Below are 24,958 nucleotides of genomic sequence, written 5' to 3'. Positions count from 1 at the left end.
TTCTCCGATCCATTTATATATGTATATATTGTCTAGGCACTCTTGAGTCTATTGTTCTGTGAGAACTCCAACGAATCCTGTGTTCGGGCACGTTAGCCTAATCCGGGGTCTCTATTGTTCACCCACGAATGCACTTAGACAGTGGATACTCTCTTTCATGTTCCCACGTTACAATACCATGAGATGGTATATTAAATATAGCGGTACTAAAAAAGCTAAAAACTGTGGATATGCTTAGCGGACAAAAAAACATATACAAATATTTATTTTGATACATAAGTTTATATATTGTACATACGTATGTGTATAATATATTAAATAGACAAAATAAAATAAGCATTAATTTATTAAATTAATTAAAAAAATCAATACACATAATCACTTTAATAGTATATTGCATATATGTAATAGAGATTCTAAAATACATAATATAAAAAAGAGGTCAAAACATGTATGTATTTAAATTATTTTGTATATGTATATAAATATTATGTAGATTAGGGGAATTTCCAGTCAGCGATAGCATAGTTAATGTAAATTATCTTAAATATGTTTGTTGTCTTAATTTGTATAAATTGACTGATATAATATTTGTTTGATCTTTAGTCTTCAAGTTGATCCAGAATCCAATCCATGTAAAGAAGGATGTTTGTGAAAACAGCGAAGACTTCATCATCGCAATCACTGTTGCCCAAATCCACCACTCCATATTGAACGACCATCGACACTCCGTTGATGTCGTTGATCATCATCAGTGGTCCACCCGTGTCTCCATTACAAGAGTCTGTTTTTCTAGATCTACTGAGGCATAGTTGCTTGTGAGAGATACCATTCACCAATATTCTGTGAATGTTAATTGAAATTAATGAAGAGTAGAGGTCATTTCATCTACAAAGGCCCACTCTCACTTTTCGAAAACGTGCGCTACAGCATCATTCCCCGCATGATCATAGTGTGCGCATCTTTTACATTGGAGTGGGGGTGAACCTTCGTAAATATGTAGATATTTCATTACATTAAGACACATGCCAATTCTGTAAATATATAATAATATTGTGACATCCGATAGGATATTCAGTCGAGATGTGTTTACGCAATTACTCGGGAGTAGTAAGTTTGACCTTAGATCAGTGGTTTCCAAACTGGGAGGCGCGGACTATTGCCAGGGGAGGCACCAAAACTTTTTAATAAAAAAATAATTTTCATACCATAATATCTACAAATAAATAATACGTCATATCGTAGCTTAACAGTAAAAATTCAATGCATGAATATTTATTTTTTATTTTTCTTTCATTTTTATTTATGCATTTAATTCCTATAAAAAATTATCCGGAGAGAAAGATTTTAAAAATTGAGCCTTTGCAAACGCTCTGTTTCGGTAATGCACAAAACGACCGCTAGTTGCATGAAACAACAACCTCAAATTTAAAAGTCACTCGTGGCTAAATTGTCAACTGAAGCGTATTGTTCGGATGTGATATTGTTATTTATTTTAGTTAAAAAATATGAGGGAGGAACTGAACAGCATTTTTACAAAAGTTATAAAAATTATAAACTAATTATAAACTAAAAATTATTATTATTATTATTAATAGTTTTGTACCATTGTGGCATTACAGGAAGAACCTAATGCGCCACAATGGCCTACATTGAAAAAAGATATAAATACAAGTAAAATTAGTAAAAAACAGAATAATTAAAAAGCAGAAAACATGGTAAAATAAAATAATAATAAAAAAGTAACCAAAGTAAAATAATAATACAATTAAAATAGTACATAAAAATGTACAAAGGAGAAAGAAAAAGTAAAATAAATCAAACAAAATATGAATAAAAAATAAAATCACAGCGAGGCCCAAATGGAAGAGAGTAGATTAAGATTCCACTCATACATCACATTCAAATTAGGAAAGTAATGATGAGTGCAGGTTACCAGATAAATATGTGAAAATAATATCCGATAATCTACGCTCACCGAGGTGGAAAATATCGCATTCAGGGACGGCAGCAACGATTTCATTGAGAAGTTGAATAGCTCTAGGTATAGGAGCCATTCGAAAAAGAACTGTGCGAGCAGGAGGTACAACCATTAAATTATGATATCTCCCACGCACATAATTATTAGGTACATAAAGTCCCAACTGTTCCAGCAACAACGGGCATGACGTATTACCACGCAGTAGCTGGAGAACGAAACGTATTAACGAGAAGTTTCTCCGAAGTTCAAGGGAATTATACACAAGCATGCCCAAAAGGAAAGGAGTAGGATAGAGATTTGGGTAATACCCAAACTCTTTCTTATATAGAAAACGAAGAAATGCTTATTGCACTTTTTCGATAATAAGAGAGTAGTTTGCTTCATGCGGATTCCACACAATCGCATTATACTCTAGCTTACTTCTAACAAGCGAGTTGAAAAGCAAGCGAGAAGACATGGGGTTGGAGAATAACCTAGCATATCTCAAGACAAATCCAAGTCGACGAAAGGAAACGTCAGCGACTGTCTTGATGTGGTTGTGAAAGGTGAATTGAGGATTATGAACAGTCCTCTGAGAGCAAGGCTGTTTGCAAAGTTGTGTGCTGATATGGAAGTTAATTTTACCTCACTTTTGTATTATTGTGAAGTTCGCTGGCTACCTCGTGCAAAAATGATTCAAAGGGAGTTTGAACTCATAGAAGAAATAACCTTTCTTGAAGAAAACCAACATAAAGAGGCACATTTGTGGACGTATACGTGTTCGTATAAATTTATTTCATAGCAGAAACTTTTTATTATTCTGTCTATTCTAGTGTTCAGTATTTTTTTTTTAAATAAAGGTTCATTATTTAAAACGTGTCTATATTATTATATTTATTAAAAAATAAAAGGTAGGAAGGCACGGAAAAAAAATTTTTTTTAGGGAGGCGTAGTAGCATAAAGTTTGGAAACCGCTGCCTTAGATATTGTAATGTTTTGGTATTATACGAACTTTTTAAATGATTCCGAGCATCTAGAATTGGTAACTGGATATACTTGTGTTTTGAGCAGTTCATCAGATTTTGTAAAGTATTCCGAGACACCCCAACCTGTCATGGTCATGTTTGCACCGATAAGTTCCAAATTTCTTAGTTTGTCACTGAGCGGCAAACATATCGATTGGACGTTATCTGAAACCAATATTGAGATGTGGATTGTACGATGAAGATATAACTAATAGACATATATAGACAATAAAGCGGTAAAAATCGATGTCAATGACGAAGTCGCCGTGAAGACCGCTATCGAGGTCAACGGGGCCGAGTCAGTCAGATTGCACATGTACATACATATGTATATGCAAATATAGAACTAATGTCTCACCGGTATCTATCACTCTCATCTAGACCCAGACCCAGGGGAGACAAGCCGAGTATTAGCCCAGAGCGGAAGGTTTTGGGGGCGGCAAAAATTGGTGTAAAGAAAATAATACAAGAACGTGTCGTACATTTTCAACACTATGCAGGCAATTAAGAAGTTATGCGACCCTTCGATGACATAATTTTTCAAAAAACGATCATCAATAAACAATGGAATTGTTAACAACAGCTCTTCAAATTGATTCAAAAGAAAAATATTGGCGTCGAATTTTAATTACGATCGTAGCTACAGTTAAATTATAACCAAAAATTGGTTGAGCATTTTGCGGATACAAATAAAATAAAGTAAAAATGAAGAGTCAAAGTAATTTTAGAAATTAGAATTTATCAAAACATTTTTTTTAATATAAAGAAAATTTAAGTGGTATTTATGCTTTTTGACTTCCGAAAAAATTTTTCGCCTGTGGCGCATTATCATTTTTTAAAAATGTTGTATTAGGGTATTGTATAAGGGCAATATTGAATAAGTACAAATAAGTGGGGTGATCATATTTCCTATAGGACTCAAAAAGGGATGCGCTGCAAAAAAATTGTATTAAAAACTATGTATATTAAAAATGTGTTGCACGTCCAAAAATTTTATGATTTTTCGCTCAGTATAACCATCAATATTGTGAAAGAATTATAATATTTTTCAGAATGTACGATTCTTGTGTAGAAGGAAAATAGAAAAATGATAAAAAAAATCATATAACATTAGATATTCAGGCTGATTTCTTGTCTGAAATGTATAAAATTAACCAGTATCTACAAATTTTCTAAAATGATATTCTCGGTTTCTTTCAATTGAAAAAATTTTATCTGAAAAACTTTGATTTCTTTAATGTTCATTTCTTCTTTTGTTAATTAATATAATTGTTACCAAAACGCACGTTTCTTTTAAAGAAGAAAATGAAACAAGCTAAAAAATAAAATAAAACTTAATATTGTATTTTACAGTTAATTAAAAATAGTTATGATGAAAATAACTGCACAAAGCGATTAATTTTGCAAAAATATGTAAAATGAATCATGTAATAAAATATTTAAATTTGAATGTATATATATTCTTTGTAAATGCATATTCATATAATAATATTTGTTTTCGGGAAACAAACTGATTTGGAAAAATAAGGAAAAATATGAAATAAAAACAATATAAAAAAAAAATCCTTCTATGAACGGCCAAAACGGAACAAATCAAACAATTTTACGAAAACGATGGTATAAAAAAATTAAAAAAGCGAGACTGTCCCAGCCAAAAGAGATCCAGGGTCACCCTTAGTATAAGGCATCATCCCCCATTAAATTAACATTGAGTCTCCCCTTTTAGAATAGATATTTTACAACCGAAAAAATGCTCAAAATTTTAGTAACTTAATCTTAATCGATTTGATTCAAATTCATTCAGTATTCCAAATAACATGCATATTCCTGGCCTAGTTAAATCTAGGGGGGCAAATACCCCCCTCTGAGCCTCCAAATGACATCATCGGGAGAGGGGGGTATTGAATTTTTATGTATTATATACATACATATGTATAAAGGTTTTTTTTTTAATAAGGTTTTTAATTTTTAAAAATTCCCTTTCAAGCAATCATGATTTAAAATAATAATATACATAGGGCGGCAGAAATAATTGTTGCCCAGGGAGTGAAAAGGTTGGATCGGAGTCTGCTGTGGTCTTGTAGGGAGAAACACTGCGAAAGATTTTTTATACGTAAAATAGGTATGTAAAAAGCCATGCATAGCGTAGAATGCTGTTTTTTCTGCAGATTTAGTGATACATTTAATACCGGTCTCCGTGACGAGCCGGAATGTTAAATTACAGAAAACGCAAATATCGGAAGGCAAAGATCGAAAATCGAAAGATCTTAAGTCGAAAGATCAAAAAAAAAAGGTGCATGGTAAACGGTACATACTCACTTAATTTGCGCGAGCAGGATACAACAGGAACAAGAGGAACAGGCTTTTCCTCCCGTATTAATGTGCGCGCGCAGAATACGGGAGGAAAAGCCTGTTCCTCTTGTTCCTGTTGTACCCTGCTCGCACAAATTAAGTGAGTATGCACCGTTTACCATGCACCCTTTTTTTTTGATCTTTCGACTTAAGATCTTTCGATTTTCGATCTTTGCCTACCGATATTTGTGTTTTCTGTAATTTAACATTCTGGCTCGTCACGTAGACCCATTTAATACATATGTACTATTTTGCAATCTAACCTTGACTGAAATCTATGGGTTTTGCCAGTCTGACGAGTGCAATGTCGTTTTTCAGTCGTAACTTATCGAATTCGGGATGTGGCAAAATAGTTTGTATGTAAATATCCTGAGGTGGTGATGCACATGCCGCATATTCCGATGAACCTTCGCAGTCAATACGATTTTTAATGTTATAGTCACCAACTCGAATGAATGTCTGGTTATGACTGGATATGTTGGTAATGCATTGGGCCGAAGTCAGTAAATATCTACTGTTGATTATAGATCCAGTACATACGAATTGTATTTCATTGCCTGAAATGGTAATTTTTTTTGATTTAATTTAATTTTGATTTGATTTAATTTTTTGATTTTTAAATGCTTTTTAGTATTACTAAATCATGTTCACAATACATCTTATATCTATTTGAATAGCTACTGATCTACTGATCATTTTCTATTTTACAATTTTAATTTAATTTTGTTAGTAATCATAGTATTATATTATTCTAATGTTAAAATAGCAGATCAATTGTCTCCTGCTAGAATTTTCCGATTTTTCTAGCTTAATAAATAAAAGCTACCCACATATTGATTCATTTCTTCTCCTATTCTATTTTTCCAATATTTCCAATATTTTTATACTTTAGTTTAGTTATGTAATGTGCTATTTAATCATATTATAGCTTTCATTCTTTTCCTTTTCATTTGTTTATTTTGTATTTACCTTTTTCATTTGTTTTATATTTGTAAATTTCAATTTCTTCTTATATTCTATTTTATAACCTTTTCCAAATATTTTAATACTATAGTTTAATTATGCAATGTTCTACATATTTTGTCATGCCTTTATTCTTTACTTTTTAATTTGTTTTCCTTATATTTATCTTTTTCATTTTTGTAAAAATCTATTATTGGACTCGGATGTTACATATATTATTTATTTACTATTTGTTTTTTTTATACATATCTATGTACATCCTGTCTGTTGATTTTTCAATTAATAAAATAAAATAAATAAAATAAAATAAAATATTGCATTTCTTGCAAATTTGCTGTGTATCGAAAAATTTGTTGATTGTACATACATAGACGTGTCTATTTGTATTCTACATATTGTATTCTGTGTACTGTTTATGTTTGAAAAATTGTTAGAACTTATTTATGTACAAAAATTAGTTATGTAAAAAAATTAAAAAGAAATCAGCTTAATTTACAAATTATTTGAATCAGCAGAGATTACAGCCGGTCTCATACAAAAAATGTATGCTAATTAGTAATATTATATTAATAATCATTATCATCATTTACAGTCATTCACCATCCACTGATGGATGAAGGTCTCCCCAATACGCTATCATTCGTCTATTTTGAGCAACTATCATCCACCTCATCATTTAGCATTCACAAATTTCATCTAGCCAGAGCCGCAGTTAGGGTAGTTTACACCCGGGGGCAAAAATGCTGATGCTACTTTATTTATCTATTTTTTATTTAAAATTTTCGAATACGTATATAAATTAAAGTAATAAAATTAAATAAATTTAAATTCAATTAAAAAGAGGTTATCGTCAATTTTTTTAAATAATTAGGGTGAAAAGCGCCCTAAACCTCCCGTTATAGTGCTAATCTACTAGATAATAATGATCATTTTAAAAATCATATATAAAATTCCCCGATATTACCACCCTTTTCAATCTTGAGCCCGTCTCCCCTGTGGCTTCCTTTGCACCTTTTAAATTCTCTCGGGTACCATTTGAACACTTCTTTTAACTATATAACCTGCCCATTGCCATTTCAATCTCCTCACTCTATCCACTATATCAATTATCCTTGTGTACGTTTCCAATAAATAATAATATTTACATATAATTAATCATAACATGTTATTAAATGTATAACCAGTTTTTTTTCCGATGAGAGCCATCCATGGAAAATCAAAGATTCCTGTTTTTGCATCGCTTGTTATGCCATTGTCATTGACATTTCCACAGTTTGGCGGTAAAAGACGTAAATTTGCGTGTTCGGTGACATTTGGCAGATCTTCTTGATTTACTTCATCACTTGCATCTTCACCAATTCTAAACACGGAAGGTTTGAAATTTTTAATGAACTTTATCTGTGTCGGTGGAATTTCGGGAGGACAACAAACCTAAATGAATTTATATAAAAATTAGAAATTTCAAGTGTTAATTTGATAATTCATACTAAGTTATTGTGAATTAAAATAGTCGAAATATGTATGTATTACTTTCGGTCTTTTATTTTCGAATCCACACAGTGAATTTCGGAGAAGCTGCTGCACCTTTGCTGTCATTGAAGTGTTCCACATTGAACTGTAATAATTGCATTCGTCGAGAAAAATGCATGTCCCTTTTTGTGAAACATCATCTCCATCATTCAATGGCAAATTGCAGCTGTTTTCCGTGTGAAAAAAAGTATCTAACACACACCGAAATATGATCAAATCAATATACCTATGTATGTATGTATCTCATAATTCATTCTATGTAATATTATCTATTTTTTTTCTTTATATGAACTACATATGTATATAACAAAATAAAAGTAAAATAAATCGAAATAAAACAACATGCTGGTTTAGTTTAAGGAAAGTAAATATTTCATTTATATTACAGTTGCTAAAATTAACTTTAATTAGTAATTCGATTATTAAGTTTGGATATGACTAACATGTATGTGTGTATGTATGTAGTACATACGTATGTACGTACCAGTTATTCCATAATGTAGAAGCGTAAACGTGATAAATACACTTTTCCACATTTTAACAAACGGAGTTGATCAGTTTGACTACAAATTTGTCAAACGACTGAATACAATTTTGTAAGTAACTCGATATGAGAACCTTTCTAATAGTTTTGTCTGCAATCAATAAAATAATTCGAAAAAATTATTTTTAGAGTTATATTACAGTATTCATATTTCAAATTTATTTAATTTTCGAATATTTGTTACAGCGATTTAATTGAATTTTAACCATGAATTTTGGCTGATAATGATTTTAATAATTTCAAATTTGAAAACAAATATGTAAATAGATTAATGATTTATATATAATATGTACGTAGTGGGAAAAACCATTTGAGATAGCTTGGGAGTATGAAAAGGTTATCTTTAATTGCTCTCTGATATTTACAGTATTTGTAATAGTGTTGAGAATTTTTCTGCTAGTTTTTCTGTATAATTATTATAAAATAAATAAAATGAAAAAAAATAAACACTTTAAAAATTGGATTTCTGATATGAAGGCGGTAATTGTTGTAGACTATTTCATCACTATGATAAAAAAGTTTTATTGTAATCTTTCAAATCTTTTATTTCCTTAAAAAAAAGCTACCTTTTATGACTACTTACTCAATCGGGAAATATCATGTGGTTTTATTTGTGATAACAAAAGTGATTAGTAAAGGGCGGATAGGAAGCGTGCTTTTTCCAGGAATCGGGGCGTTTTGGGTCTATTTACAAAGCTAAAAGTAAAAAAAAAAGGTTTGGTGAACCTTTAATAAAGCACGGCGAAAAATTTACAATGAACGGAACGCTTCCGTTCCGCTCACTAGTGATTAGATACCTGTAAGCAATCAAAAAATTTACCCAGCATTTACATATATACATATGTATAATATTTAGATATTTATTGTTTTGAAGTGGTTTTTAGACCGTCATTGTATGATTTTTTTATAAATATAATTAAAATTGGTTTGAATTTTCTATTTGCCGGGTCAAATTTCGTCTTACGGGCTAAGGGTTTTTATCCGGAATAGGAGCAGAGCCGGAGCACGGAAATTTTAGTGCTAGATTTTTTTTTTAAATTTAATATTTAATGTTTGACGTTTTACATTGTAAATTCAGCTGTAATGCCTACTAAAGTTTCAGTTCTATAGGACTAAAGGTGTTCAAAAAATCTCTAAAATACACAGACACATACTAACAAGCAGATACACAAACACTAGGGCTTCCGAGCCAGTTTAAACCGAAACCGAAAAGCCGGCTTTTTGACCATTTTTCAAAAAACCGAAAACCGGCTTTTTTTTAGCTCGATCAACCGGATTTTTAAGGTTTTATTTGATTAATGTTTTTTTCTGCAAAATTAAAAATTATGAATTTCAAATTTCTATGAAAGATCAAAATAAGTATATTCAAACTTTATTCTTGAATATGCGTATATTTCTTTGAACAAAATAAGATACTGCACTTTGCGGTGGCTTTGAGATTTAGTTATGGACGAAGACCAGGTCATAAACCAATAAAATATTATTGAAAGTAGTTTCAATAACCTACAAAATTTCAAAATTTCGGCAAATTCGGTTTTCCATAATTTGTAGTTTTTGCGTGTTCAGGTATAAAAGTATAGAAAATGTCTTCGTAAGTAAGAATTCGTTATTGTTTTATTATTTTACACATCCGTTTTTTAAAACAGACGTGTAAAATAACTTTGAAAGATGTAAATATTTCATATTTAATTACGTTTTCGAACACAAATTCATCTCAGCAGTGTTCTTATTCAAGATTACAGTTTTTCTACGAGGTAAGACATTATTTTTTTAATATATTATTGATAGTAGCTTATTTAAATCATTTAATTATTTGTGCGTATTCAGGATCTACCATTTTACGGCTGTGATATACATATAATACAAATTTCATTATTTGTAATAATAATATATTGTTGCGTAGGGGTGGGTGGAGGATCCAAGTAAAAGGCCAACAGTCGTTTCACAGCATTTATTGATGATTAAGGAGATACACGCACTGGCAGTGCTCAGTCCAGAATGACATGATATCGCCTACGTACCGCCTTATTAGGGCTAGATCTCTCAGGACGTCTAATCTGTTTACCTACTATATAGTCACGTATTCGGATATGTATTCCCACAACATTGGGTCTCCCCGTACCGATTCTGAGAAAGGACTTATAACGGTCATTGTTTAGCCTAAATGCACTTATATGAGTCCAGATATAATCCTGGAAGTAAGTGCAAGCAGTTAGTTAATCCGTTAACAGATATCCGTTGGTCCTAAGTGCAAGCACTTAGTTAATCCGATAACAGATAACCCTCGAACGGTCACATAGTCTCTGGGATTATATTCGCTTAATCCGCGGCGTACGTAACAATATTATATAATAATGGTCTTATGAAATTTCATAATGTTTTTAACTTAATTTAATTTATAAGCAACTGTTTTTTGGCATAATATAATATGTATATTTACAATTCTTTTTTTTTATATAAAATTTAAAACCTAAAAAAAATCTTAATTTTCTGAAACGGGTGAAAGCCGGTCAACCGCCTTTTTATTTGTAAGAAAACCGAAAACCGGCATTTTCTTTTGGGCGGCTTTTTTAAACCCCTACACAAATACATTTTTTCTAGATCATGAAAACACGATCAGTGATCGATTCAGTCAAAATTTTGAATTCAAATTTTCGCATGATCACAAAACTTCATCTATTGTTACTCATAGGCAGCGTTAACACTAGCGGTGGATACCGCGGTATTTGACGGCGTGGAAACATACAGCGTGTTCCAATTTTTCACCAATCCGCGAGCCACACGACGCCCCTCCATAGCTCGGGCAGTACCCCTAGGATTGCCTTGGGGGGATGTCGTCGATATTTCAGAGAGCGTGTCGCGAACATATTTAAGACACTTGCTCGGCTCATTACTTTATTCAATTATCTTTCTATTTACCCGGCTTCGCTCGGTATTTGTAATATAAACCGCTTAAACATGGCCAATCTAATGTGGCAGCTCCCCAGGTACAAGGTGTGATACCGCTTCTTCTGTCATAACAAAATGCAGTGCATAACCATCACCTCATAACCACTTTATTGTTCAATTATCGTACTCTACTCATAACTGGTCATCTAAACACGCAACTTTTATTGTTCGCAGCACACCCACAACACAGCCTTCTACGAATCGAAACTCCAAGCGAGATGACATGACTAAACTACAAATATCAAAATGTCAATATTGAAGTACCTACCTAGTTCGTTTTGTGACCCTCATTTATTAAAAAATGTTGCTAATTTATTGAAAAATGTGATTTTCAGGAAAGAGTTGAAAAAAATAGAGCAATCTAAAAGGTCGGTCTGCGGAGCTGATGAGATATATATATATATACCATCATCCTCGACATTTCACGAACTGAGCTTTTTGGCCAACGTAGAAAAACCCGTGCTGACTATGGTAATCATCTTGATTATATTACTACTTTTAGAAAATAATTTATTTATTAGGTACTATTCGACCACATCAACTTTAGTCTCGGCCCGATGATCAAGAAGTATATAAAGGTAAAAATAAAAACCAAAGTAATATAAAAACTTTATTTATATTACTTATTATATAGTAAACATTTTACATAAACAAAAAAACAAATTATAATGAAATACAATAATAAAGGAGGTATGTAAAAAATAAATGATGACTAGATGATTATGTTTATGTGTGATGTTGTTTGATGTTTTATAAAATTTTTTGAAGCCAACCCTTCTGTTATTCGTATACCCGGATTGTATTTAATATTTTTAGGAATGTGGATAATTGGCGGACGTTTGGTAATGTGTGTTGATGGTTCCAACCCTTCTATTACTTGTATTTTGGGTGAATTGAAGCTAGTATTCTCGGGTATGTGGATAACATGTGGCGATGAGTTTGATAAAGATGTGAGAGATAATGAATTATTAATTTCAGTATAATACAAATTTTTCGTTTGAGCTTCATATATTATATTGTTTATGGCATGTGCTTTATCTAATTTTAGTTTCTGATTTAAGCCTTTTAAACTCTCAATCCAGGACGCACACATTAGATCGAAAGAAGTTTGGGGAGATTCAACAATGGGCCGAGACAGTATAGTGCATGCTTGTGCAAGCAGCTCATTTTTTTTGTTCGGCCTATTCTTTGTTATTTTCGGCATTGGACCTTCATCGTCATCATTAAGAGACGAATATATCAAAGACTCTTTTTGTACTACTTCATTTTGGTGTTGTTGAGAATAATCTTCCTGAAAAAAAAAAAAAATTTAATTTAAAATTTTTCAGATGCCAACAACAGATGCAGAATGAATCGAAATCGCAAATGAATTTGGAAAACTTTACAATTTCCCCAGATGCATTGGAAGTCTAGATGGCAAACACATTGAAATTATTAAACCTCGAATTTCAGGTCCCTCATACTACAATTATAAAGGCTTTTATAGCATTGTCTTCATGGCTTTGGTTAATGCGAGAAAAGAGTTCATCATGATTGATGTAGGAACAAACGGAAAAATCTCAGATGGTGGAGTTTTATTCTATACGAAATTTTGGGAACTCTATGAACAACGCAAATTAAATTTGCCAGAGACATGTCCATTGCCCAACACCACGACGAATTTTCCATATGTATTAGTAGCTGATGATATTGCATTAGAAGAAGACAAAGACACAATAACTAGCCTTTCCACTTCTTTTAATCGAAATGCTAAGTCAGATGCAAAAACAGTCAGAGACGAGTTTCGACAGTATTTCTTCGATGAGAAAAGAAGAACAGCCTTGTAACCTTGTAGACACCGTGGTAGGTCAACCTATATAATTATCATTATTATTTACTTGTTTTTTTACTATACATATTTCTTTCTTGCTTTTTATTTTTTTACTATCTTTGTTATTCTTTTTTATGTATATTTTTATTATATTGATTTTTTTAAATAAAATAATTTCATTTGTGATCCGTAATTATTATTTACCGTAATAATTTTTCATATTGCTATGCTACATTATATTTATATACATATATTCAAAGACATGGTTATATCTAGTCACCGGACCCAGAAGGTGCCGCGTATTGTTCAAAGGTTGTAAATGCATTGTTAAAGGTTTGCGGAACCTTTTTTACAAAGGATTTACAACAATGTATAGCACTGTGACTATCCTACCTCTAGTTATATCGCACTATCATCGAAAATCACCATAAGCTAGGGTTGCCAAGTGTCATGGACAAAAAAAGAGAACATTTAACAAAAAAATGTTTATTTTACAATTTTCTTTATAATTGTGCGGGAAAAGATTATATCTATAAGGCCGGTCATACCGTGAGTATGTACCGTTTACCATGCACCCTCTTTTTTTGATATTTCGACTTAAGATCTTTCGATTTTCGATCTTTGCGTTTTCGGTAATATCAGATTCCGGCTCGTCACGTAGACCCCCATAAGGCTAAGGTATCACAATAATTTTTAAAACAAATTTACACAAAAGTCCAATTATCACAAAGGAAATATTATATGACTTATTCCACTTTCATAATAACCGGAATATACATATGTAGTTAGGAACTTAAAAAGTGCGCTTAAAAATTAATTGTTGAATTTAATCATCTTCATTCTCACTCAATTAAATCACCTCTGTTGCTATATTTATTTATACACTGCTAATTTGATTCAAAAGTTTCTTATTTTCTTTATAAAATTCTAAACTATCCCATGTACGCGTTCGATGAATGCCACGTTTTTTCTAATATGTATCTAAAAAAACCACGTCCCACATTCACCGCTGTCTGATTTCGCCCTCATGCCATCTTCATGGTGTTTAATGTTGTTTTCAGTCCATTGTCGAATTACTATCATCGGGCCGAGACTTAAGTTGATGTGGTCGAATAGTACCTAATAAATAAATTATTTTCCAAAAGTAGTAATATAATCAAGATGATTACCATAGTCAGCACGGGTTTTTCTACGTTGGCCAAAAAGCTCAGTTCGTGAAATGTCGAGGATGATGGTATATATATATATCTCATCAGCTCCGCAGCCCGACCTTTTAGATTGCTCTATTTTTTCCAACTCTTTCCTGAAAATCACATTTTTCAATAAATTAGCAACATTTTTTAATAAATGAGGGTCACAAAACGAACTAGGTAGGTACTTCAATATTGACATTTTGATATTTGTGAATTCTATAAATCTGTCCGTTTTTTAAAATAAAACAATTTTGATTTTACATATTCTATCTTCTGTAAATGGTCCGATATTACCTAATCAATATATATATATTTGTACTCATATACCACCCCCATATATGTATATACATATATATGGAGAAGGGCGAGAGAAGTGACGGTGTAGTTTAGACATGTCATCTCGCTTGGAGTTGAGATTCGTAGAAGGCTGTGGTGTGGGTGTGCTGCGAACAATAAAAGTTCCGTGTTTAGATGACCAGTTATGAGTAGAGTACGATAATTGAACAATAAAGTGGTTATGAGGTGATGGTATGCACTGCATTTTGTTATGACAGAAGAAGCGGTATCACACCTTGTACCTGGGGAGCTGCCACATTAGATTGGCCATGTTTAAGCGGTTTATATTACAAATACCGAGCGAAGCCGGGTAAATAGAAAGATAATTGAATAAAGTAATGAGCCGAGCAAGTGTCTTAAATATGTTCGCGACACGCTCTCTGAAATATCGACGACATCCCCCCAAGGCAATCCTAGGGGTACTGCCCGAGCTATGGAGGGGCGTCGTGTGGCTCGCGGATTGGTGAAAAATTGGAACACGCTGTATGTTTCCACGCCGTCAAATACCGCGGTATCCACCGCTAGTGTTAACGCTGCCATAGATGCATTTATCATCAAATATATAAAAAATGAAACCCGTCGATTTAAAAAAATAAACCAAGCTGGAAAACCGATTTTGCTATTTTATTAATCGTGTATATTATATGCAACGAAACGTACAATTAACACATTGATAAGAGTTTATTTTCTTTATAATACATACATATAATGTAATATTTATGTACATACATAATTATCAAAGAGCCTCGATACTGGTATTTCAATAGGCAAGGTATATGTAAGTCTCAGGATGCTAAAATCTCAATTGTATTATACTGTATCTACAAATAATGTTATGAATATATGTACATATATAAGAAAAACAATAAGAACTGAACAGGTTATTTAATTTAATATTGCCAACTATTTGCCATATATGTATATTATATATGTATGTTACAATGAAATTGTTATTGTCAGTGAAATTATAATTTCACTAATGTGATAATAATTTCGCTAGTGAGATTATAAATTAACTGACTCAACCAGTGAGAACGGATGTAACAATAGAATTTCAAATTGGTTTCTCAATGTCACTGAATTTGTAATTCGAACGCTAATGCATCATGCGATTGTGCACGTCGTACTACCAATCCTAACCTAACTCCCTATAATAAAACCAAACCTAACTTTACCTAACCTTATAAATAAGTGTTGGCTGCTAAGATATTATGATGTGTTTGCAGGACCTAAATTTACAGGACCTAAAGTTTTGGTATTTCAACAAAACAAAGTTGTTTGTGTATTCTTACGATATACACAAACAACTAATACCTGCTTTTACTGCCCAAGGATTTTTTTATAAGGGTCGAAATGTAAGTTTTCAACATTTGCGTGGGCTCATTTGCGCGGGCCCTTTTGCGCGGGCCCATTTCCAACCTCAAGATTATGTATATAATTGAGCAAAAACTACATACTGAAATAAAAATGGGAAAAAACAAATTTCCGTGAATAATATAAACTGAATTGCTTAAAACAATTGTGATAGGACGATTCATCATCAATCAGCGATTTAAATTTACTTAAAAGCCGCTTTTATGCCGCATTCTTTTATGATGCATTCTATTTTATTTTTTATTCATATACAAACATATACAAACATATATATATATATATATATATATATATATATATATATATATATATATATATATATATATATATATCGGGAAAGCTTAACAGGTTAACCCCAACGCGCTTTCCTGGCCAATTATATATGTAGTATCACAGAGACAGAGTGGGTAGCATTTTATAATATCAGCAAATTCGAGATGCTTATAAACTCGAATTTGCGAGAGATAAATAATAATTATTATAATTTATCGAGGCAATAAATAATTGCAATAAATGATTGTAATTAATGGATCTTTATTTTATATAATTATAGTATCTATTTATTTAAAATTTATAAAATATCTGAGCTCTGTACCTATATACCTATTTACCTAAGACAAGGGTTAAAACGAAATATACAATATAATTTATGGATCTATTTTGCTTTTACCATTTTTCTTGCACGTAAATATGTTTTATTTTGTTATATGGGGGGGGGGGGGGGACAAATATTTTTATCCTTAGGTGGGCCCCCTTTGACTCCACTGTCCACAAGGAGACCGATTCTTCTTGTTCTGGTTACGAAAATCATTCCATTTGCTACGATTGAAAACTCAATGTATAAATCAAGAGCAAGAAAGGATGTCGACAATGTGTTTTTCTTGCGTTAACAATGCTTACATTAAAAATGCATATATATATATATATATATATATATATATATATATATATATATATATATATATATATATATATATATATATATATATATATATATATATATATATATCGCTTGTTTATGACGCGATCTACAGTCGAGCGAGTTATTTCATTGGAAACGTATGTACATATGTATGTACAAACGACAAAGATGATTTTCTTGATTTTCCTGGCGGCCCTGATCTGTTCGAGTGCTTGTCGTGAGTATTCTAGTAAAAAATTTGCCCATTTTGCAAAAACACCATCTTCAAATCAAAAAAAGCTTACTCGAAAGCCATTTCTCCATATTTGTATTACTCTGTTAGTTCATTAACGTTCCTGCCGGTGAAATATAACATTTGTAATCTGTTTTTGAACCACTTCCAGGACTCTTTAGATCTCATTGGTATTTTACCGACATACGGGGGTTAGTTAACATTAAAGTAAGCTAATGTCTCCGACCTGAAGCTAGAGGAGTTAAATCATTGTTAGTGCTATTTTTATCACAACGTGTGTAGATGTAAAATTAATTATTCGGCATACCTTGACTTCTGAGATTATAAAAAAAACAGAGCTTCAAGAACATACTCGCGTAGTGAAATACATTATTAATATAGAAATACGAAACCTGTTTTTTTACATAAATGATCCTAATGCCAGAAGTGTTTTTGTTTTTATTTTTCACATTGCAGAAAGGGATTGCACCACACCGAATGGAGAAAGAGGATCATGCAAGTTGTTTCCACAATGTTCACATTTAATGGAACAGTGGAACAGTGCACCCAAGTCGCCGGTTTCCGCCGTCACTAAATTATTAAGAGATCTCAACTGCGGTTTCGAAGGCTTAACACCCAAGGTACCAATTTTAAGTGGCTCTTAACCTTTTCGAAGTCACAGTGCACTTTTGATCATAGGAAAAAATGGTGGTGCACCAGTATTAAACGGTCAAAAAAAATATGTGGACATAATTTTTATTACAAACTAAAAAATTACATTACACTTGAAGAAAAAAATAATTAAAGAAAATATATATATATATATATATATATATATATATATATATATATATATATATATATATATTTTCTTTAATTATTTTTTTCTTCAAGTGTAATGTAATTTTTTAGTTTGTAATAAAAATTATGTCCACATATGTATATATATATTTAAATATACGGAAAAATTATTCTTAGCAAAATGGAATATATTTGATGTAAAAGTCAATTAATGTGATACCCGAGATTGTCAGATTTTGCAGATTTCAGAAATATTAGGTCGATTTGATATTGCTACCCTCAATTATTTGTCTAAAGTCTTTCCCAATTTTTAATTTTTACATATATAAGTTATGTAAACACAACTCGATGTATTAATGAATGCAAAAGGGTTTCGTATCCAGTCATAATTTTCTTTATTTAAGAAAGAAATATAATTTGCAATCTTTTCTTCCAATAAAGTTAAATGTTCTCTTACAGCGGAAATAATTCAATCGCAAAGTTTTCGTTCAGTAGTTGAAAGGAAACATACATATAGGATCCGGATGTGAAGGATTCCAAGTGAAACGCGCAGATTCAGTCAGAACTATTTATTATAACATGTCGTCGGGCTTGTTCTCCAACAAGTGACCATAGCAACACGCATCCAGTCTCTCCCATGCATACCACACACTTTATCCCTAGCAGTTCGGCCAACCACACATACGGCTCGTTTAAAAATCATTCCTATATACATATCTACTTTATTTTTTCATTTTTTAGTGGATGTCAAAAAAAATCGTTTTTTTCTAGAATGCTTGTGCTACCATTATTTAAGTAATTAAAGATAATTGCTAAATATGTCATTTTAGCACACCCATCATCATTCTGCTGACAGTTTAGAAAATCATCCATACCTTCATTTCGAAAAAAAAGAACAATTCAATCTTAAGTTCTATGTATCGGCATAAAACTTTACGCTGACTTCACCTGACTTCAGTGTGAATGAATATTTTTTAATAATTTCCGAAAAAATATTAAAATCCATCGTTTTATATTGGTACACATCTATAATTTGATGTAATGTTAATACATTTTTATTTAGTCGTGGCAAAAGTCCCTCAAACTTGATAAAACTTGTGACTCGTGATTAGGGATTTCAATACCGAAAGTACCGATACCGGTAGTATAGGTATTTGACCGAAAATAATTTTTTTTGCAAGCTGAAAAGCTTTTGGTAATACCGGTAGTATAAAAATAAATACTGATATTATCGATTTTTTTAAATTCCTACATTTTTTTTATCCAAAACGATATTTCCATGGCTAGAAACTACGAAAACGATCGATGTGTATATATGTACATATTTTTCCTACGTGATTTTAAGCGAGTTATTATTTGTATTCGATCTCTCTTTATTTGATCACGTCACAAGACAGTAAAATTGTTTTAGTTTTTACTATTTTCCGATTCATATCGTTAAATACAATGTTCGGCAACATTTTCGGTATCACGGCCCCCTTACAATTTGTCTCAATTTCGCAAACCTTTTAAATTTTCATTTAAATAAGAAATGTTTACTATAAAGTGCTGATTTTTTAAATTATGTATATAAATTTTTTAGTTACGTTTTTCTTATTTCTAATTTTCTAATTAGATAATGGTGGAGCTTGGTGAAACATGCAAGCGGTTCTAGGGATATCGGAAGCAATGTTTTCTTTTTATTAAAATTTAATTAATTCAAAAAAATACTGAAAGTACTGGTAATACCGATATCGTTATTTTTTTTATTTCGATAATACCGGTATCAGAAATTCCGGTATTTTCGCAATCGCTACTCGTGATATGCAACCAAATAAATTTGTACTGAGTACGTTCGTGACTTCCAGATTGGAGGTCAATTGTGGTCTAATCGAAAAAATTATTGCCAAATATTGCTCTAATACAGTGCTACTCAAACTATGGTCCGTGGCCCATTACTGGTCCGTGCACTGGCGGTAGCCGGTCCGTGGGCAAAGAAGTAAATAAAAAATTAAAACAATAGCTTATGATAACGTTGCATCATCTCATCCATTTCACATAATAAATTATATAAAGACATGCCCTACAAACTCGAGATTATTCGGGATACTATGCCAAGATATAGGCGCGGATTACAAACGACTATTATCGCATGCTGCCATACGTTAGTTGTCAAGGGATAACATAGGCGGATCCAGTAAATGGTCAAGGAGGGGCCATTTTGAAATTGAACATAAAAAAATTATGTGATTTTAGATTTGTTTAGCATTACAATATATGTAAATAATAGTAGTGTAAATAATAATATGATACTTTTTTTTAAAGAAAACTACTATGATGTAAAACACTATTCAGGAAAAATGTGGAGTATTGGAGTATAAAATGCGGGTTTTTAAAGTTGCAGTATTCAACTATACGAAACTGCAAAAATTTGCTGCCACAAACTGCTTTTTTTTGTGTCATCATTGCAACTAAGCTTTTCTCATTTATTTTTTCCCCCTAAATACGAATATGATAATAAAATATATCAATCGCATAGTTTTTCTATGCAAAATGTAATGCAAACTCAATTCTTTGCGGAAGTAAACTACCACTTCCGGTTCATAGCTTTGTATTATATTAAAATCTCGCATTATCTGGACACTTATACATATAATGAAACTAATATTAATGAAATTACCTTAACAAGAATTATTCCAGTATCAACGAAATTAAAATTCGATACAAATTCAAAAATGGACATACAATATATGTGCACCAAGCCATCGATATGTCCAGGTCATTTAAATCGACACTAATATTGGGAAAATATGTAATATCACTTTTAGGTGTGTTGTGCAATCCGAAGTGAATCAGTTGACGAAGATGAAGATGATGATCCACCTATCGTTCAATACAGAGGTTTGCCACCAACATGTGGAGATTTTGAAGGTGTGCGTATAACAAATGGCAACAAAACTGGAATTTACGAATTCCCATGGATGGTTCTTCTCGCGGGTAAAAATTTTTAAACAAACATTTTTGACTCTCGCACCCCTAGCCAAGGGGCCCTTAACAGCCATTTTCCACACACTCTTCCCTACGTATAAGAAAAATAAGCCACCACCTTCCTTTCAATACATTAAAGTCTTGTCCTTAAACCAAACATGAAAATCGAATTTTATTCAATTGAAGATTTAGCAAAATTATTTGCAATGTTGACTTTCTATACGATGATGTCTGTTTATTAAACAATTTTTTACTGAAGCAAACGAGGAAAAGTAATATTTTCCATTTCTCATACAATAAAACATTGTATGAGAAATGTAAAATATTTTTTAAGGATCATTCCGCATGTAACAATTTGTATAAAATTATGACTCGCATCTTCTCAAATCTACATTTCATTGCAATTTGCAAAATGATATTTAGTCTAATGAATACAACCTGGAGAAAGGAAAGAAACAGATTTCTATTAAAAACCGTAGTAGCTGAATTAATGCTATTGTAATGACTTTTTTATCAAGCAAAGCTGGTGAACATACAAGCAAAAAGCTATGAAAAACTTTTAATAAAACTGTTTTGATTGTATAATTTTTTGCATTTAAACAAAATTTATTGATAATTCACAGAGTCAGGCAAAGACAACGAGTTTTTATGCGGTGGTTCCATAATCAACGAGTGGTACATATTGACTGCTGCACATTGCTTTAAATTCGGAGGAATATCCAATGTTCGGATTGGTGAACATAACATCAAAACTCCTATAGATTGTGAAATATCTGACGACGAAGAAATATGTGCACCAAAATTTCAAGATATTAAAGTAGACCAAATCGTGATACATCCCATGTACAATAAGCCAGCAAGAAAACAAAACGACATAGCCCTCATTCGACTAAAAACACCAATAGACTTCAATACATGTATGTAAATTTCCTTAGATAGTATACATTATAAAGTTTCATTTAAATATATGTATGTAAAAACGAAAACTTGATGTAAGTACATACATATGTATAATTATTTATTTATTGGTAGCGTAATAACATTGTTGCGTTTCTCTTGGATGTGTACTATATGATTAAACTTTTTTATTTATTTCAGATAACACCAGGCCAATATGTTTGCCAATGAGTGACAAATTAAGAAACTTAAATGTCACTGGAAGGAAAATGCTAGTTGCTGGTTGGGGTGCTACTGAAAATAGTACACGTTCCGATGAACTGCTCAAAGCTAACATTCTTGTCGTAGACAATTCAAGATGTTCAAGGTATAATAAAAAATTCGTATGTATGTATGTATCGTAACATGTGAATTAAAAGAAATGGAAAAATATTGTGATAAGAGTATTTTGTATAACTTTCAGTTCCTTCAAAGGCATAATAAAAGGTATATAAAACATATATACATATATATATGTATATATATATATATATATATATATATATATATACATATATATATATATATATATATATATATATATATATATATATATATATATATATATATATATATATATATATATATATATATATATATATATATATATATATATATGTATAAACGAGCCGAGCCGTATGTGTGGTTGGTCAAACTGCTAGGGATAAAGTATGTGTGTGGTATGCATGGGAGAGACCGGATGCGTGTTGTTATGGTCACTTGTTGGAGAACAAGCCCGATGACATGTGATAATAAATACTTCTGACTTAATCTGCGCGTTTCGCTTGGAATCCTTCACATCCGGATCCTATGTATATATATATATATATATATATATATATATATATATATATATATATATATATATTTAATTACAGTAAGACTAATTGGTTTGGTGAGCAATCCTCAAATTCTTGCAAAATTGAGCTTCGATATTTTTAGCCAATTAAGATCATACATAGATGCGCAAGTTTATTTTTTTCTGCTGGGGCACGTACCAATTAGTTGATTTCGTCGCCTGTTGCTATATAATTGTCGCCTATTGCTTTATAACTATAGATAATTACAATACTTTAATTACAGGAGAATAATCTCTGAGGGGCAGTTGTGTGCTGGTGGGGATACTGATTCTGATTCTTGTGCCGGAGATTCAGGGGGACCACTGATGATTGTTGAATATATCAATGGAGTGTTGAGTATGGTACAGCATGGTATAGTCAGTTACGGTCCATCCACTTGTGGTATTGTGGGAATGCCTGGTGTTTACACACGTGTATCTCCATACGTTGACTGGATTCTTGGTGAAATTAATAAACCTCGCAATTCAATGTAAGACGAGTAGGTATATTATATTAACGATACACAAATGACAAATCCCTTGGATTCATCGGCATCCACCTTCCGAAGTATTTTTTAAATTCATAAATAAAAAAAAAACATTGTGACGAATTATGAAAATACATCCAATAATGAAAATAAATTTTGTTTCATTTTTGCGCCAATTTTTTCCCAATTTACTATCGTAAATGAAACTGATTACAAGTTGCATCGAAAAACAATTAAATACAGATTCATATCGTTAAATATGTAGAATTTTCGGTATCACGGCCTCCTTACAATGTGTCTCAAGTTTAATTTAAATAAGAAATGTTAATTTAAATAAGAAATCTTTACTATAAAGTGCCGATTTTTTAAATTACGTAAATACATTTTTTAGTTACGTTTTTCTAATTTCTAATTTTCTAATTAGATAATGGTGGACTCTTCGTTTGCATCTTCAGTGAACTATGATTGGGTATCTGATGAGCTTAAGTCGAAATTGCAAAAAAAAACTAATAAAAACCACACAAAAAAAACCAGTTTCAATTTCATCGGCATCCACCTTCCCAAGTTTTTTTTAATTCATAAATAAAAAAAAAAACATTGTGACGTTTTATGAAAATACATCCAATGATAAAAATACATTTTGGTTCATTTTTGCGAGACCGCAAAAATGAGATTTTTGAGAGACCGCCTGCCACCAAATGACAACCAAAATTCAAATCTAGTTCTCTCACACAAGTGTACTGGATTGAAATAAATTAATTAAAAAAGCATAAAACGAAAACATAAATAAAGTTAAAAAGGAATTCGACATTTTTTGGTGATAATGCGATGGTCGCTACATTCAGTGGTGTTTTTTTTCAACACTTATTGAAATAATAAGTCGCTGAAATATTATTTAGTGCAATAAAATCTTTATGGTTTTGAAATGTAGAGACTTAATTTCTCGTAAACGATAATATGGATCTTAAAATAATTTTCGTAACATAACAGGACATTTCTCTTGGGGATGATATTAAAAATGAAGTCTTAAAAGTCTTTCATTTGATGGACCTACTGATAAAAATTTAGTATTGCCGTGGTTTAACAATGTATTATAGTCGTTCCTTGAGCGGTGACAAAATTCCTTCAATTTTTCAACTCGGACTGTTTATAGATATTTATGGGGCGTCGGGAGCGCTGGAGGCGCCGGGGGCGTCGGGGGCGCTGGGAGTGAAGTCCTAGGGACGTCGGTGATGTACAAAACGTATCACTTCGTAATTTATAATTCGTAATTTCTAATTCGTGTATTAATTTCTTTTCGAAATCCCCGACAGGGCCCCATGGAGGCTGCGGCCCCTGCGGCGCCTTCGGTGTGGCCCCATGGGGGGGTTGCGCCCCCGACGGGCCCTCATGGGGGCCGTGCCCCTTCGACGCCTTTGGCGAGGACCCATGGGGGCTATGCCCTCTGCGGCGCCTTCGGTGGGGACCCATGGGGGCTGCGCTCCCTGTGGCGCCCCCCTGAGCCTTTGCTCTATAAGGCTTCGCCCTCGACGCCCTCTGTGCCTTTGCCCTCTAAGGCTTCGCCCTCGGCGCCCCCCCTGAGCTTTTGCCCTTTAGGGCTTCGCCCTCGGCGCCCCCCGAGCGCCTAATCTAATCAGCACCTAAATCGAATCGGCGCGGCTTCTATGAATCGAAAAAAAAAATCCTTGCACAAGACAAAAGTTCTACTTCCGGTTGTCGGATTTTGTTCAAATTTTTTTTATTATTTAAAATCAGTATA

At 32.2% G+C, this 24,958-nt stretch overlaps 2 protein-coding genes across 3 annotated transcripts; one reads left to right on the top strand and one right to left on the bottom strand.

The window, feature by feature from the left end:
- Positions 1 to 329: 329 nt before the first annotated feature.
- On the bottom strand, positions 330 to 18,577 carry LOC143921003 (phenoloxidase-activating factor 3-like). Of its 2 annotated transcripts, none has more exons than XM_077444082.1 (7): positions 18,482 to 18,577; positions 8,315 to 8,465; positions 7,831 to 8,021; positions 7,482 to 7,731; positions 5,601 to 5,894; positions 2,973 to 3,150; positions 330 to 843 (listed from the first exon to the last, which is right to left on the bottom strand). In XM_077444082.1, the coding sequence occupies exons 2-7, from the start codon at positions 8,364 to 8,366 to the stop codon at positions 603 to 605; spliced, it is 1,206 nt and encodes a 401-aa protein (XP_077300208.1). In that variant the 5' UTR covers positions 8,367 to 8,465; positions 18,482 to 18,577; the 3' UTR covers positions 330 to 602. The 2 variants fall into 2 exon arrangements, with proteins under 2 accessions (XP_077300208.1, XP_077300207.1); XM_077444081.1 differs by lacking the exon at positions 18,482 to 18,577 and adding an exon at positions 8,559 to 8,661.
- Positions 17,068 to 23,345, top strand: LOC143921008 (CLIP domain-containing serine protease B4-like). Its single transcript, XM_077444089.1, has 6 exons — positions 17,068 to 17,175; positions 17,647 to 17,810; positions 20,778 to 20,946; positions 21,561 to 21,854; positions 22,036 to 22,201; positions 22,957 to 23,345. The coding sequence occupies exons 1-6, from the start codon at positions 17,106 to 17,108 to the stop codon at positions 23,204 to 23,206; spliced, it is 1,113 nt and encodes a 370-aa protein (XP_077300215.1). The 5' UTR covers positions 17,068 to 17,105; the 3' UTR covers positions 23,207 to 23,345.
- Positions 23,346 to 24,958: the final 1,613 nt, after the last annotated feature.

Source organism: Arctopsyche grandis, chromosome 13, assembly GCF_051622035.1.
Source record: "Arctopsyche grandis isolate Sample6627 chromosome 13, ASM5162203v2, whole genome shotgun sequence".
NCBI classification, from domain to species: domain Eukaryota; kingdom Metazoa; phylum Arthropoda; class Insecta; order Trichoptera; family Hydropsychidae; genus Arctopsyche; species Arctopsyche grandis.
The sequence above is the reverse complement of the archived record's forward strand: the minus strand, read 5'-3'. Positions and strand labels throughout refer to the sequence as shown.

Bases quoted from the DNA above. Each gene is read 5' to 3' on its own strand.
- LOC143921008 (XM_077444089.1), top strand. From the start codon at position 17,106: ATGTATGTACAAACGACAAAGATGATTTTCTTGATTTTCCTGGCGGCC. The intron at 20,947-21,560 runs GTAAAAATTTTT...GATAATTCACAG, and splicing joins ATGGATGGTTCTTCTCGCGG to AGTCAGGCAAAGACAACGAG. The intron at 21,855-22,035 runs GTATGTAAATTT...TATTTATTTCAG, and splicing joins ACCAATAGACTTCAATACAT to ATAACACCAGGCCAATATGT.
- LOC143921003 (XM_077444082.1), bottom strand. From the start codon at position 8,366: ATGTGGAAAAGTGTATTTATCACGTTTACGCTTCTACATTATGGAATA. The intron at 7,732-7,830 runs GTAATACATACA...AAATTCATTTAG, and splicing joins TCGAAAATAAAAGACCGAAA to GTTTGTTGTCCTCCCGAAAT. The intron at 3,151-5,600 runs GTTAGATTGCAA...TATTGGTTTCAG, and splicing joins ACCCATAGATTTCAGTCAAG to ATAACGTCCAATCGATATGT.